Source organism: Mastacembelus armatus, chromosome 15, assembly GCF_900324485.2.
Source record: "Mastacembelus armatus chromosome 15, fMasArm1.2, whole genome shotgun sequence".
Classification (NCBI taxonomy): domain Eukaryota; kingdom Metazoa; phylum Chordata; class Actinopteri; order Synbranchiformes; family Mastacembelidae; genus Mastacembelus; species Mastacembelus armatus.
In genome coordinates this window covers 14,853,349-14,869,300 of record NC_046647.1, presented here as the reverse complement: position 1 = coordinate 14,869,300, position 15,952 = coordinate 14,853,349, and the positions used below count along the sequence as shown (strand labels likewise).

General features: G+C 39.4%; 1 protein-coding gene and 1 long non-coding RNA gene across 2 annotated transcripts in view; one reads left to right on the top strand and one right to left on the bottom strand.

Annotated features, from left to right (window-relative positions):
• Positions 1–4,615: 4,615 nt before the first annotated feature.
• Positions 4,616–7,548, bottom strand: LOC113131961 (G-protein coupled receptor 26-like). The gene is made up of 3 exons (XM_026309745.1): positions 6,838–7,548; positions 5,991–6,104; positions 4,616–4,987 (listed from the first exon to the last, which is right to left on the bottom strand). Exons 1-3 carry the CDS (start codon positions 7,506–7,508, stop codon positions 4,705–4,707), a joined length of 1,068 nt encoding a protein of 355 aa, XP_026165530.1. The 5' UTR covers positions 7,509–7,548; the 3' UTR covers positions 4,616–4,704.
• Positions 7,549–11,361: 3,813 nt separating this feature from the next.
• LOC113131856 (uncharacterized) overlaps positions 11,362–15,952 on the top strand; it is a 94,658-nt gene continuing 90,067 nt past the window's right edge. Inside the window, exon 1 of the long non-coding RNA XR_003295847.1 lies at positions 11,362–11,456. This is a non-coding gene — a long non-coding RNA (uncharacterized LOC113131856). The remainder of the gene's footprint in view (positions 11,457–15,952) is intronic.

The following is a 15,952-nucleotide window of genomic DNA, read 5'->3' as shown; positions in this document are numbered from 1 at the left end:
GTATCATTGAGCTTTAATTAATATTAAAAGTTTTACTGGGAGCCATCTGTTGTACGTCCATCACCCAAACTCTCTACAGTTATTATATCTTCTGATCATCAAACAGATGGTTGGAAGTGACTCACTTTGACGACTGAAGCCACGTACACTACATCACACTGTCATTAACTTTCAGCAGTGCCATTCTCAGAACAGCTGCCACAGTTAAAGTCACCAAAACTTTACTATGTCTACACTTTGGCAAGTAAAGGTGTCTTAAGGTGAGAAGTCTTTAAAAAGTACTTGATACTTGTCTCAAACATTTGAATGCAAATCAATTCACTCTGTATTCACATGCAAATAAAAGCCTTGTGGTTACACCTTAATGTGTCTTCTTGTCTTGAATTTTGATTAGGAACAAAAATGGGACATTTCTACTCTGATCTGTTTTTAAGCCCAAGGTGTAGCAGAATTTCCTTCCCTGGAGTTTTAGTGTTGATTGATTCAGGGCAGTTTTACTCAGTGGGTGTTACTCTGACATGAAGCTTTACTTTTGAGCAGACAGTGTCTCTGCATCAGCTGAAAGATTTCATGCAGCTGTGGGAGAAGGAAGGGGATGGTGTGTGTTTGTGTACTTTTAGTAACTTTAGTGCCTCTTTATACTGTAAAATCATGTTTTCACAGTTTTTTCCCCCCTTTCCCTTCTCCTGCTTCAAATTAGACATTTACAAGTCAAACACACACATATATATATATATATATATATATATATATATATATAGATAGATAGATAGATAGATAGATAGATATATATATATATATATATATATATGGAGAGAGAGAGAGAGAGAGAGAGAGAGAGAGAGAGAGAGAGACTTGCTGATTGTTTTTAAGCAGTTGTTACTGGAAAGCTACTTCCTAGCTGGACTCTGTTCCAATTTAATAATGTGGAGGTCACACTGGGTTATGTTCATTAGCTTGTTTATAAGTTTATGGGACTGACCCAAAAATGTACATGTCTAATTTTGTAGAAAAGAACTTCAACACATCTTGCTTGGTGTTTGTATTGAACAATAATGTCAGTGTCAGTTTAAACAGACATTCATGTTCCCTGACCTGTCATACAACAACATCAGTCCATCATTGTCTACTGCTTCTCCTGGTACAGCCGGGGTCACAGGGTGTTGAAGCCAGATGAAATTGGGTGAGAGAACAGATCACTTTGTCCACTACTTTGACATAGACTTGTGGAGCAGACTTTGTCCTTGTGGTGGATTTCACATGAGCTCAAAACTGCTTATTAATATTCTGTGGAAACTTCGTAAAACAGGTTTTCTTGATTTTCATAAGCTGTTTGTCTGAACTCTTTCAGGTTCCCGAAAACCTTATTTTAGAAGTAGCCTATGAGGTTTTCTCTAGAAAATGCCTCAGAGATAAAAAAAAAAAAAAAGTAGTCTACAACAAAAACAAATTGAGCATTCCAGGACAGAAATAGATCATCTTTGTTTTTCAATGGGTCTATGAGAAGTGTGTTTGCTAAAGGAAATGCTGAATACCATGACATTTTAGTCTAACATTCCCATGACTCACATTATATGCTGGGAGCTGATCAGTCCTGCACTTCCAGTGGCAGTGTTATGAACAAACCTGTCAACTAAAGGTGAAGACAGCAAGAGACTGAGAGGGAGTGAGGCAATTAGACATAATGGAAGGCATATATATATAGTATTCATTAGCAGTCCATATTTTGTTTGCAGTGATCAAGTGACTTGCGGTGTTTGAACGCCTCGTGATGCGTAACACCTGATAGTGTGATTAATGAACAAACCTTAGGGAGCGCACAATAAAACACATTGTTTGCTCTTTTGTTGATATAAAAAAATGAAAAAGATCAGTCATTTAAGTTTTCTCAGCATGTGGTGAATGATTCATCACTTGCTCAGTTCAGTGTTGCTGCTGCTGTGTAAAAGAGGTTCCAGTGCACTGATGACTCTAGTTGCCCAGAATGTTTTTCTTTTTTTTCACAATTCAACAACCTTTTTCTATTATGACAAATAATGAGTTGATATAATGAGTTGTAATAGCTTGCACAACAAATGGATATAGCATTGCAGAGATAGAGATATAATTTAAGAAACATGTTGGAATCCCTTCTGTGAATTGTATAATATAAAAAAGTATTTAAAGGGTAAAAATGCATTTCCATTAAATTTTGCTTTTAAAGCTCATGAAATGCAACAAACATTTAGCAGCTCAGTTTTCCAATGAGAACTTTGACTTCACACAGTTTTGACGGTGTTTTATTGGGTAAACCTTTACTTTATGAGAAGGGGGAGAGCCACTTGTGCCCAAACACTGTGGCTGTGTGAAGTCAGCCAGTGCATCTTCCTTGAATTCTCCCTCTGCTTTCTTGTGCTTCCTACGCACTGTAGCTTAATCACAAGGTCTGTACATAGCGTTTCGTGTATGGCAGAGTTGTGTCTGCCTCTCACCCACTCACTGAGTCTCCTAGGGAGATGAGGTATACTATGCACACCTCCAGACTGGGGATCCTTCCAAACTTTGTGAATAGTTTCCACTAATTGCCCTTGGTTGGCATGTTCTGTGAATACAATGATATGATAAATGCAGATTTTGCTGCCCTTGGTGAATAATAAAACCAGTGGAAGCAGCTTTGGTGGGTGACAGGTCATGATTGTTTCGTGTTTTTGACAGAATCAGCATAAATATTTGTCAGGAAAGTGAGTAAAAGAAAAATAAGTTTAACCACAGGGTTTGGGAGGGAGAGTTAACAGAGTTTTCGTTTATGATGAAGGTGGAATTTTTTAGTGCTGTCACAACTGCCTGAACTTTGAGGTGCCTACTTTCCTCTCTTTTTCTAAGTTCCTTTTCTTCTTTTCCCACACCTTCTTGCAGCTCTGCAATTAAGAAAGCCTTTAACTCTCCCAGATGCTTTTGTACTAAGTCTTTGTTCTGCTGCCACATCAACAGCAGCAGCAGTGGGTGGAACACATCTTAAATGATTTTTCAAATTAATTATTCCTCATCCTCAGCTTAATCGGTGTGGGAGAATAAAGGTGTTAGGATTTGGCAGACTTATCTATTGGTAAAAAAAAAAATCTGATAAAAAAAAACTGTGCATGCGTCATTTCAGGTCATTATAGCAATGAACACTGACATTAATAAATGTGTAAGAAGACACTTTTGGTGAGGTTTTAAAATGTCAAAATGCACAGCATTTATTCTGATATAATCACAAACATATTTAGCAAAAAATCAGACACAGTTTTCACAAAAATAAATAGATTGTACACCTTTTAAAGGCTTTATACTGTCACAGTAAAGTAAAAACACAACATCCTCCATTGTTGTCTAAATTAATCTTTTTTTTTTTACAACCCAGTGGTCACACAGCTACTCATATGTCATGAGCTGGAATGGTAATTACACATCGCTGAATAGTGCCTACCACATTCAAATTATATTTCATCCTGTACAATGTGGTGGTATTACAACAATAAACATTACTTAATACCTTCCTACAGTGTTACCAAACAACCACACCAGATAATACCAAACCTTACAGAATGTGAAAGGTTTTCTTTGTTGTTTTTTTGTTTAAATCAGTGAGTTTATAGTCCAAAAGGCACTTCAGAGCTCAGGCCTCACAGCTACAACATACAGTAATTTCAATTCAATTACTGGTCCACTGCTCTACTCTCTACAACATGACTGTACATCAGTAGGCCTAATGTGTTTTAAGTTATTGGCTGAACACATACAGTAGGCTACTTTTTCCAAGTAGAGAATAAGCATTGAGGTCAGAAGTTATGCGTGAATTTAAATCAAGACATTCAGCTATTCCGTTCAGCTGAAAGGTAAAAGTTCTTACAGTTGCATGGTTCATTCCTATGTTTTGAATTTTGGAGGCGGTTTACTGTCTAAATTTGTGTTATAGCCTTTAATGACACAATTTAACACTCTATAATTTAATCTCAGAAAGAGTTCGTGTTATATGTAATAAAATCTGTTAATGCCGTTACAACCTACACACACACGTCCAACAAAAGTTAGTCTGTTCTGTTTTAAAAGATAAGGCAAGTGTTATTGTCAGTGAACTGATCCTACTGATCATTATTACAGCCAAACCCTGATATACTGTAGCTTATTTCTCTGTGCCAGAGGTCCATTGTTGTCCAAGAATGATAAAAAATACTTTTATAAATCACACTGTTAACACTGGGTGACATGTTCCTACATTGCCATTAACATGTGCACTGTAGTTCATTTTGAGTTGATCCCATCTGCTACTGCACTTTTAACTCCAGTTTAAGGAACATTTGCCAAAAACTACACTGCCCTGCTGATGAGGAAGTTATTTATCTAATGAAAGCATATTCACTACAATATATGATATAATAGTGACCCATTTTAAGACTTATCTCCTCAATGGGAACAAATGAGACTGGGACCTAGTGCCTCAAATAAGCTGGGAAAGTATTGAGAGATACTGTTTTAGGTATTTTCATGGGATTTGTTGACAGGGAAAAAACTGAATATTGCCAGTATCGTCCATCAGTAAAGTGACAAGCTTATTTACTCTGATGTTAAACTATTTCTGGGATGAATCTACTGTCATACTCTCATTTTCATCAGCATTACCCTTAAAATAACATGTAATATCCAAGAAACCTATGCCCTAATTGTCCTTAAAAGTAATGCCATTTATTGGCCTAGTGGCTTGTTGGTAGGTAGTTGGATGTTGTTGGTTGTGTTGGGATTGTTGGGATTGTTGCTCTGCCCTGTGCTGATCTCCATCCTGAGGGAGGAGGAGTTGAGTGGGCTCCTCTTGAGGATTTTGTTAGCCAGAAGGCTGCAGGTCTTCCTGTACTGGTGACGCAGCAGCGAGTAGACAAATGGGTCACTTGCTGCCTTGCTATAGGCCAAACATTTGGACAGCACCCCCCAGTGAGGGCTTATGGGCCCTGTGGAGAAGAGCTCTACAATTCTACGCCAAAAAAAAGCAAAAAGAGAAAAATGTCACACACCATCAGCGAGTAAAATGTAGAAGCTGAGCTAGGTCTTAGATCACTGTAACTGGAAGTCAAATAAAGCAAATAAAGCAAATGAACCTCCCTCAGTGCAGTGCTACTGTGAAGATGTCACACTTCACTAAAATGTCATCACTGTGATTGGGAATATTCACTGATGGGTGCCAAGTCATTTTTGATGCTATAAAATAGTTTTATAATAGAGCCAATTCCTGACAACCACTTTGTCCTAATAAATTAAATTATAGCCAAAACAAAGTAAAAACCAGCAGCACTGTTTTATTGCTCATCTGTCTTCTTTATTAGTGCAATCTCTTTAGGTCTACTGTGTCTATCCACCACACAGCTCCTAATGTGCTTCTTTTCTTTTTCAGTAATACATCTAACAGCTTCTGACAGGTTGCCACCACTAATACTGGGGCTAATACTAATGAGAGCCAGCTATATGATCACTGACTCATCTACTGACTCTCAGTGTCACTCTCCCTCTCATCTCCCCACATAGGAAGGCTCAGTGACAAGGATAAGAAATGTGTGTATAATCAATAAGCTGTGACGTTATGAAAAGGAAACTGTTGAAAACATTTGTCACCAGATAACAAGATAGCAGTGAAAATAATTATCTCATGATAAGCCAAGCAGCAGCCAAAACAAGGTAAGTGAAAACCAAGAATCACAAACTGGAATAGATTAATTTTTGGGAGACTTGTTCTACTTATTAAACTGGATAAGGAAAAACCAAAATGTGTAGAATTCAACTAGTTTTTTTCGTCTATGTCCTTCAATCAGGAAAAGAAACTTCATGTATTTTGATGACATTGTGCAATGGGAAAATACCTCACATATAAGCATCCCCCCTCACATGCACACACACACACACACACACACGCACGCACGCACGCACACACACACACACACACACACACAGATTTGTATGCAATATTGTAACTCTTTGCTCACCTTGTAATGACATACGGCATGAAGCATACCACAAATGTGCCGATGAATGTGCTGATCTTCTTGGTGGCCCTCTGCCTCCTCCGCTTCTGCTCATCCAAGCATTTCTGGCGCACACTGCCAAAGCACACAGGTGCCATTATCTACCCAGGAGGTATGATCAGAAACATGCAGAAATAATGAAGCAGTCCACTGAGGAAACATGGGATGGATGCGAGGAAAGCAGCAAACTGTGTGATGTTATGTCGAAGGATTTTATTGTAGAAATTCCACATTGCAGAGATATCAATTATGTAAATGTGAAGCAAATCAAATTTGAATTGTTTGACTAGAAATCAGAGAGGATGGTAAATATGATGCCTCATTAGGGCCATGGTGACCTTAATGAGGCAAGATAATGAAAACACTGACAACACAGAGTTTAGGCATAAACAGTGAAGCAGTTTAAATTTCCATGTGCAGTCAATTAAGAGGAATACCCCAAAAAGTTGTGTGTATTTGCTTATTTTGTGCAACCCAGTGTCCAAAGCAAGTCCTCAGGTTAGAGCCAGAAAGTGTTTGACAGATAAATTGATTATCAAAACTGATTATTATTTTGTTCATCAGCTCAGTGATTCAACATTGTTTGCAAGCCCAAGAAGAGAAAAGAAATCCTAATCATTTCATGTCAATGATGTTTATGATGTTTACTCAGACACATGAATGGTTTGATTTTCAGGAGAGGACTGATTTGAAGTACTGATGCTTCACATAGCGAACAAAACGAAAGGGAACAGCTTTTCAAACATTTCACTGAATGCATTAAAAGGACAAATGGATTGGACCGAATGCATCTCTGATGGTTGTTTACCTGGGGTGAATATCCACCAGCAGCACCAGCGTCTGCATAGTAATCACGTCGATGCGTTTACAGTGAAACCTTGCGACTTTCAGCACTTTCAGGTACGTTACACACAACACGATCAGCGTGAGGAGGAAAGTGAGAGAATGCAAAGCCACGGTGAAGATGATGAACTGCGTCCCGGTTCCCTTCGCCTTGACATTGCAGAGAGTGCACGATGCGTAAAGGTGGTGGTACCCGACCCAGGAGCGGTAGGTGGCCACTGTGGAGAAGCAAAACGAGTGGAACCACGTGTATCCCAGCGCTATCACCGCATCCCGGTGCCTTATTCTTGAGTGGTAGCTTAGCGGGAACACCACCGCCACCCATCTATCGATGCTGAGAGCTGCCATGCTGAGCATGGAGTTTGTGGTGAGAAAAGTGTCGAGGAAACCCACAATTTGACACAAAGCGATGCCTCCAGGGTGGCCCGTGGTGATGAGCCCAAACAGAGTTAGTGGCATGTTGGAGACGCTTAGCAACAGGTTGCAAAACGTCAAGTTGAGAATAAAAAGACCAGGTACCTGTTTGCGGATGTCAGGGTTGTACAGAAAGCAGATCAGCACCACAACGTTGGACAGCAGCGACACGACAATAATCCCCAAAATCAACAAGGAAGCAACTATATCGGCTGCGTCCATGGTGCTCCCTCTCAAATATCCGGACTTTTGCTGAGTGCACCCACAGCCCTGATGCAAACTGTCATCGTGAAGCGCAGTGACAACACAGATGAGTCCAATACATTGTCATGCGTACCCTCCCCAGGCTCCAAATGTCTTCAATAAACGGAGCGGTCCCCCCAACAGCGTCCACGATTTGGTCTCAGGGAATTGATAGAGAGAATGCTCACCTGATTATTATGAGGAAATCTGGAAGTCCGTTTCATGGGAATGGGGTCACAGCGGGACGCTTGTTCTCGTGAGATGCTGCGGTAGTTTTCAAGCACCCGTGTCATGCCACTGGTCACATAGCTCAGGGTGTTTTGGCTGCGCAATTGCGCACTGACATGAAAGGCAGCTTTGAAAAGACATAGAAGTACTTCAGCAGAGGTGTCTTTCTCTCTACTTATATCGTCTGCTCTGCCAGAGTCAAAAGCACGTTGGTGCACCCCTGTTCAAAAATAGCTTTATAGTGTAAAAATAGAAGCACGACGCACGATTGCGTGGTTGGTGGTAAGGCTGATGTCATGAGCGTCATACTGAACAGCAGTTCGGGTAATGAGATGTTACATGGCATATGGAGGGAAAGTATAGTGTAAACCGTCAATTAAAATATATTTTTTACAAGTCAGTGTCTGACATCACCATGGTCACTTACAAGCTGAAGCTCAGATAGCTCATTGCCACGGATTAGGGAGACTGGGGGGCCTCATCGGTGCAGTGTTCAAAGCCTTATATGGCGCTTTAAATGGACGCAGTGACTACTCCATCCAGATTTATAGTCCACAGTACCACTGCCTGGAGCATACAGCAATGCTGTGTGCACAGCTTCCAGTCTTGCCAAGGGGGGCATGCTGTGTTTTCACTGTCCCATGACCTAAAACATGCTAACAATGCCAGCAAATGGGACTAGCCATAATGACCAACTCATGGTATTTTGCAAATACAATAGTAGGCTTTAGCACTGATAACTGTCCTAAGTACAGAGGAGACCTTGATCAAACACTTGTTCTGTTTTATGGGAAAACAGGATAGTTTTCATAAACGAGTAAGACAGCTGTGGTATTCCATAAAGCAGTGGATATACTTTTTTTCCTGTGATTTGCACAAATCAAAATCTTCTCAATGTAACGAGCTCCTCTGATCTAGTGCTCCAGTAGATTAGATCAAAGTATTATTTGATACAGATCTGGTATGGGTAGGGAGGCAAGACAACATGTCTGCTCATCATCCTGCTGATGGGAGTGGACATAAATGATTCTCTGTCATTCTGTAGTCACGATAATGTGTTGTGGTAGTGGGTGTTTGGATCTACAGTGTAAACAAAACAGAACTTAGATAATGAACTTAGAGAACGTCCCTTTTTATGTGTGGACTGTGATGAATGACCACTATGTTATATTAGTCATATAGCAGTTTCTACTTTCACCTATACTTTGAATAGAGAATAGACTCATTTACCACTGTCACTGGCCACCACACAGGATCATTGAAAATTTCAATTAACATGCTCAATGAGACACCCCCCCCCCCCCCCCCCCAAAAAAAAAAATTTAAAAGCAGGGATGTGATCTATAATGTTTAATTGAAAGAGATTTCTCCACTGTCCAGCTATAAGGGTAAAAGACACCGGTCTATTTGTTATAACAGTGGTCACATGTGTAGCTGTCCAGCAATCCTATGAATTATCAGTAATGACAAATTGCCAATAGTGGCTGGGCAGATTTTCTCATTAATTCCACTGAAAAAGAAAAGAAGATTTTTTCACTTCTGCCCCTTCCACATAATGAAGGAACAGACGGAAAAGCTACAATGGATTTTTTAAAACACATTATCAAGTCTCTGCTGTACTCCCATAACCAGGATAAAGTTAAACTTTTAAAGACTGAGTTAATGAGGTAAAAGGTTACAGCTACACACAGACATGCGCATATGATCTTCTGAAGGTCTTTGCAGACATCTGTAAATTTTTTTGACAATTAACACTGACAGCAGACGTCAGTAAACCCAGAAATTATGGTACATGTATTTGAAAACCATTTTAGTTTAATGCATAACAGATAAAAAAGTATATAACTAGAGACCATTTGAAGCTTAAAGATGCAATGTGTAACATGTGAAAAATTTAGAGGCATCTAAATCTTTTACATTTTCCAGGCACAAGGAAGGGTACGGTGGCAGTCTCTTAAAAAAAAAACATGATTCCTTGTCAAGAGCCAGTGTTTGTCCATTCTAGGCTACTGCTACTACAATTGGTTACACCTTCACATTACATGCTATTGATTCATAAAGCTTGAACTTAAATTTAATTTTGCTGAACTTGATTTGTTGTTATTTTGCTGAGAAAACTCCACCCTGCCGTGTCTTTTTAACTAAAATGAAGGGAGGTCAAGCTGAACGCAAGCCTGTGTTTCCTCGCTTCTGAAGCAGTGACATTTTGGTTTCCACGGACCAGCGACAAGCATAATGCCAAACAGGAGGTTCTTGAGGCTTTTAGAGACACCACAGTTTGAGCCTGTTCTCATAATGAAGTTGTATTGATTGCATGCGTGTTCTGCAAACAAAGCAGCAGCATCAACCCACAGTGTAAGTTTTATATAAATGTTTGAATCTGTTAATTAACACTGACTGTATTATTGATTTATCTGCCTACCCGATTGTCTCCTGCTTATACTTGCACATTTGCTGCTTCATCAAACTGCAGCAGCTGATTCTCTTTCTCTTAGAGAAGTTGACCCCATGCATGTTAGCATTAGAACAAAGGTCATCATTTTCACTGCTGTGAATACCAGTGTGACTTTAAGGCTGGTAGATCAGTCAGGAGACTCAATTTTGGCTGAATTTCAAAGTCCTACAGTCTGTATTTTTATCTGCTTTTTTGTTCTCTTTCAGTATCAGTCTTCTACACCTGTAAAAGAGTCCACTGTTACACTCACTGTTATATGTGAAGCACTTTCATTGTGAATTTATAGCCAAGGCTGTTGTTTTTCTATTGGCTGAACTTCAAATGTCTGGTTGTATCTTGACTGTACATACATTTTCCAGGCTCACTTCATCGTGCCCGCGTATCTGCTTTGATGCGACCACGACAAACACAGTCGTGACAGTACGCAGCTCCCAGCAGTTTTGAGTCTTAATGAGAGATTATAATGTTACATGTCAGGACCTTCGTACACACTGTGTTTCACTTTCAAATGTGTGTGTACTCTATGTGATTCATGCTCAGCTTCAGCTGAGTGGCTTTATTCTGTTGTCTGGCTTGTGCTGTTAGCTCCAAAATCTGTGTGTAAGTGTCGGTCCCTAAATTTAGTTTCTTTGGGGATTTGAAGTTTCTGTTCTCGATTTTACAAAACCAATTATTTAGCTATAGAAACTGAAAATAGTAAAACAAATACCATACAGTTTGCACAGCTAGCAATAGATGACTCATGCCTTTGGATGAATGAACACACGCCTGGCTCCAGACTTACCTGGCTCATGCACAATTTCAGAGAATCTTTTTTTATTATTCCTTGTGTGTTTGTGCTTGGCCACCTGTTTCATTTCTGTAGAGTACAATTCAGGCACATGTAAGAATAAAATTAGTTCATATGTTGGCTGAATGACTCAGAGGGCTAACAGCCATAGTATAACAATGCAAGTGTGCTTCTGTATTTTCATTCCTCGAAGGGATGTTTCACTGTAAATTCAGTCTGCGAAGGTCAAACACTAGTAATAGCCAGTGGTGTCATTAGGCATAATCATTTGGGGCTTTAGCCCCGAACATATGATGATTTTGGAGCGAAGCGGAACTAATTACAGCGTCGGAGAGAGGGGCGGTAATTTTGCGACGCACGTGAAGGACGTAGCGGGAGGAAGGTGCACACGCTGCACTCGTGGAAGCATGAAACACTCAGTCTGGCCTTTTTGGATATTTCAACAGAAATGAAGGTAAATGAGAAAGCAAGCACATTAAACTGTGTAGGAAACAAAGTTGATGGCCCAAAGTTGAAACGGTTACTGACATAACTTCTGGTTGTAACGCAAACCAGTGGGAACATTTTTTGCCAAATGCAAGTTACAGGCCGCAGGGAAACCATTTTCTTCCCTCTGCATTGTATTGTGTGGCGACGAAAGATATGACAGACAATAAATTCTTACGCAATGGCAAAAGTTTAAGCACCTGGGAAAGAGGGAAGCTGTATTTATTGACACGTTTGTTTTAAGTGTAGTGCGTGCCCGCGCGCACACACACACACTGCTTTTTTGACTAGTCAGAATTCAGATTTCAGATGTTTACAATTAAACTGTGACTAGTAATACATTAGTTTTGGATATCTAAAAGAATATTTAAGATAACGCTAGCTTAAAAGTGTGAAGTTGTGTGAAGAATTCTTTCGGTGGAATAAACGCTGAAACGGCGCAATGACGTCAGTGACGTCATCTCGGATATCCCAAATAAAATTGTGACTAGTCAAAATGATATTGTCGATATCGTAAATTATTATTGTGACTGGTCACATTTTAATTGTGACTAGTCAAAATGTAATTTTAGATAACTGATATCAATTATGAATATTGAAGTGAAATCTGTTAAGTGTTAAAATGGCTTGACAGAGCTGCTCATCAAGAGCATCACTGCCATACTTTTTTTTTTTTTCTTTTTTCTTTTTAAGCACTATACAGCCAATAACAACATGGAGACTGCATGGACAGTGCCAGAGAAAAGTTTAGATAGACATTTAACCTCTGAATATGTTAATACTCTGTGAATGTGTTAGTTTTTGTTACATTATTGAGTTATTATTTATATACATAGGTGAAACATTCCCAACCAATTTATTTGACTAAAATTAAGCTAAACGCTTGCCTGAGCCTAATTTAAGTATTTATCTTTTCTCTTTTTATACTATCCGTAGCTGGGGTAATATTATACTGTACAGCTGTTCATTTCCCCACCAGTTACATCAAATAAAACACCTCTGAAATGTAAGACAGACAGAGCCCCAGATTAACACAACTACTATTCCTTCCCTGGTAGAGCTGACTGCCTTCCTCACAGGGGGTGAGAGCTCTGATTACAAGGTGTTTTGGTAGATAAGCCCCGCTCAGTTTAAGTTATCAGAAAAATCACTGGGCTATAAAGTGGGTTCTTGTAGCAATTAGTTGTCAACAAACCATACTCCTCCAGCCTTGAAATTAAGCAGTTTTTTCCTTCATTTCAGCTAAGGCACAAATGTTCTTGTGAGAGAGAGAGAGAGAGAGAAAATTCAGTGATAGAGTTCAGTTGTGGCTTGGTTGTGGGCACAATTTACATTCTCCACTTAGATGTAGAATGATGGTTTTAGTGTATGTAGAGGAGTCTTTTTTTTTTTTTTTTTTTTTTTTTTTTTAAGTAAGCTAATCCAACATGGCCATTCAGAGAGGTACAGCTGGTACAATGAGAGAGAAAAAGAAGGTGGGATCTGCTTCTTTTCTTTGTCTACTCCCTGTGATAAGAAGCCAGTGTTGTCACGTAGCAGTGGCACCAATCATCACACCCACCCTGTCTGTGGCGTGGGTGGATGGATATGCTGATTTGTCTGTCCTCTGCTCCTTCTTGACAGTCGGGATTGCTGCTGCTGCTATAATTCATTACACTCATGCAGCTGATAGAATATGGTAGGAAGAAGATAACTTTTAAATAATTTTGACATATATCCAAAATCTCTTTAAGCAACAATTCACAGGGTTTCTAATCACGAGGGGAAAATATGAATGCTCCCAACATAAGTCATTTATGTTGTTCGAACATTTGATAGACATTTCCAAAAGTCATCTTTAATCTTCATGCAGTATTTCATTATCTTGTTTCAACACTTCTGATACAGTGCTTCCCTCTAGTGGAAAGAAAAGTATATGAATGAAATGTGTCTGCTTGATTTTCATAATTGTTCAACATAAAATATTACTATCATAAATAAAATTAAGGAGAGTTTAAATATATTTCATTTTGAATTTCTTTTTCACTTACCAATGTAAGTTAACTAATTATGTTATATAGTTCACACACATTTGATTTCCGTGTGTGCTCATTCACAAGCAATATTACTGAATTTCACCACTCATTAATGGATGATAGAAGAAACAAAGGGGAATCTACTTGCTGGAGCACCTTTGGACCTCAGTGTGGTCATGTCTGTTTTAGACCAAGGGAGGGCACTGTCTGCTCTCTCAATGCTCCGACTGCTGAACATAGAGGAGGAGAGTTGATGCAGTAGTGTGCTGTCTGAGCTGTCAGCACTCATTAGAGCTGTCTCATTAAAGTGATGTCAGTGGTGCTCCATTAGCAGTAAAATGAACACCTGCCCTGCCTCAGGGCCAAGTCAACAAGTGAACTTTGTCAGGCAGGACATCTTGCAGGTTAACCCGCTGTAAGTAAAGAACAGAGAACAAACTGTCACTTGTTTTGATTTTTTTTTAAATGGTCTGCAAAGCTGCTTTAACATTTCGTCTAATCTGCACCAGTCTTAAGTTTCAGTCTTTCAAGGAGGTTAATGTAATGTACAGAGGTATACGTGACACAGCAGAGAGAAAAATTTTTTCCTGTAAACACGTCATGAGCTTAAATGAGTGAATGTTTTAATATTTTATTTTAAATATATGGTATTTAATATAAAATATAGTGTGTATATAAAATATGAACATAGGGTAGGGAGCAAAGTTTAGAGCAAAATACAAGCTTTTCTAAACACTAAGATGGAAACCTCTGTCCAGAGAAATTTGCTCACTATTGCTCACCATTTGCTTTCTTAATTTTTATTTGTATACAGTAAATCCACGATGAACCTTGAGGTACAAGTCTAAAGTAAAATTGCTTTACAGATGAAGTTAGGCTTATACTAGTTCTTGGTTCCTGATATTAAGAAGTCTCATAACTGACACAAAAAGCATTTGGTCTTAAAACACTTTTAGCCTTGAAGGCCACCATGCTTTTATCAGTATCTCCTTCCACTCCCTGAGTTCCTAGTGACCCAACACATGTTATACTTAAAACAGACCAGGACCTGGTATTTGGGGTCAAAACCACAATGTCCCCCATTTGCCTTGCTTCCTTAATGGTCTATTTAGCGTACTGCCGATGGCAGTAAAGAGATAGCTGGGCTTTTATACTTTTTGACTGGCTATACTAGCAGGTAATGTCCTTAAAGAGGATTAGTGGATGGAAGGAGAGGAAAGGAGGAGGAGTGGGAGAGTGGCTGAAAGCTCTGTAGAGATGGCATGACAGTAAATAGGCAGGTGATAGCAGGGTGGACAGGAGAACCTACGCTGTGTTGTGCTGCCTCTGGCTATGGTCAGGGGATTAGTAGCCATTGCAGATAATCTGATATCCTGATAGTTGTTTAATTGTTTGTATATTGTTCTTATAAGTTGTTCGTTTGCATAATATTGAACTGTGAACTGTTTATATCTTTAAACGCTACGCATCAGTTGTCCGGTCCATAAGTAGTTTATGGTACACTGGTGGTTAACTGTTCCTTCTGATCCCATGTCAGGAGTTAAGAATGTGCAGTGGGTTGAGGTCAAGAGTCCCAGCAAACCAAACAAGTCATCCTGTTTACTGTGTTCGGCATTTAACATCCTTTCTATTCAAATACATTCTTAAACAGGCATAGTGACCTTTAAAGGCGACCTTTGAGGAAGTGAATGCACACGTGTGTCTGACAAGAATGATAAAGTAGGGAAAAGCAGCGCTTTGCACTCAGCACAGCGCATTCAGAGATTTGAGGGTGTTGAGTCATTGGTGTATATACATCTCTTGAATTAGTCTTAGTTGTAAATGTATAGGTTTGAAAAGGGGAAGACCTCTCTCCCCATGATTTGTGCTGTGTAAACATACTTTTTCTAGTGTCTGATTTGTGAATGTTTTCAGTGCAGTATCATTAGAAATGGTGTCCAGATTGGTCAAGTTTGGAAGTGAGTGCAACTGTCCATTTCCGATTTCTCCTCAAGACCTTACAGATGAAAAACACTTTTGAAGAAGCTTCTTAGTCTAACCAGCTCCTCCTCCCTTCCACTCGTCTAACTGCCAAACCTGAGGTCTTGGCTCAGCACAGCTAAGCTGTTTTGGGAGTGATTTGATCATGCATAGATGACATTGAGGCAGAATGGGTCACTGCAGAATCTGCTTTAGCCACCACCTGCTGGAAAGGAGTCAAGTGGAGGGCAAACACCTGGTCTACCTGACCTTTACCTGGAGAGAGGAAACAGAGATGGATAAGGAATGGAGGCTCCAGAGTTAAAAGTCAGTTTCACAATATCGGGTTGAATAAGTGAAGCATTTAGCATGGGTTGAAATCATCAAAACCATAATGTTGTCATCTCTGTCATCACTGTCCATCCATCTGCTTATACTCAAGTTTTAAAATTGTAAATATGTTTGAGATTGCACACTTTCCAGGTGACGT

What these genes read in the sequence shown, in the direction of transcription:
- LOC113131961 (XM_026309745.1), bottom strand. Translation starts at nt 7,508, where the DNA reads ATGGACGCAGCCGATATAGTTGCTTCCTTGTTGATTTTGGGGATTATT. An exon ending in CTGGTGGATATTCACCCCAG is followed by an intron (nt 6,105 to 6,837) that starts GTAAACAACCAT and finishes GTGCTTTGGCAG; the next exon opens with TGTGCGCCAGAAATGCTTGG. An exon ending in ATGCCGTATGTCATTACAAG is followed by an intron (nt 4,988 to 5,990) that starts GTGAGCAAAGAG and finishes TTTTTGGCGTAG; the next exon opens with AATTGTAGAGCTCTTCTCCA.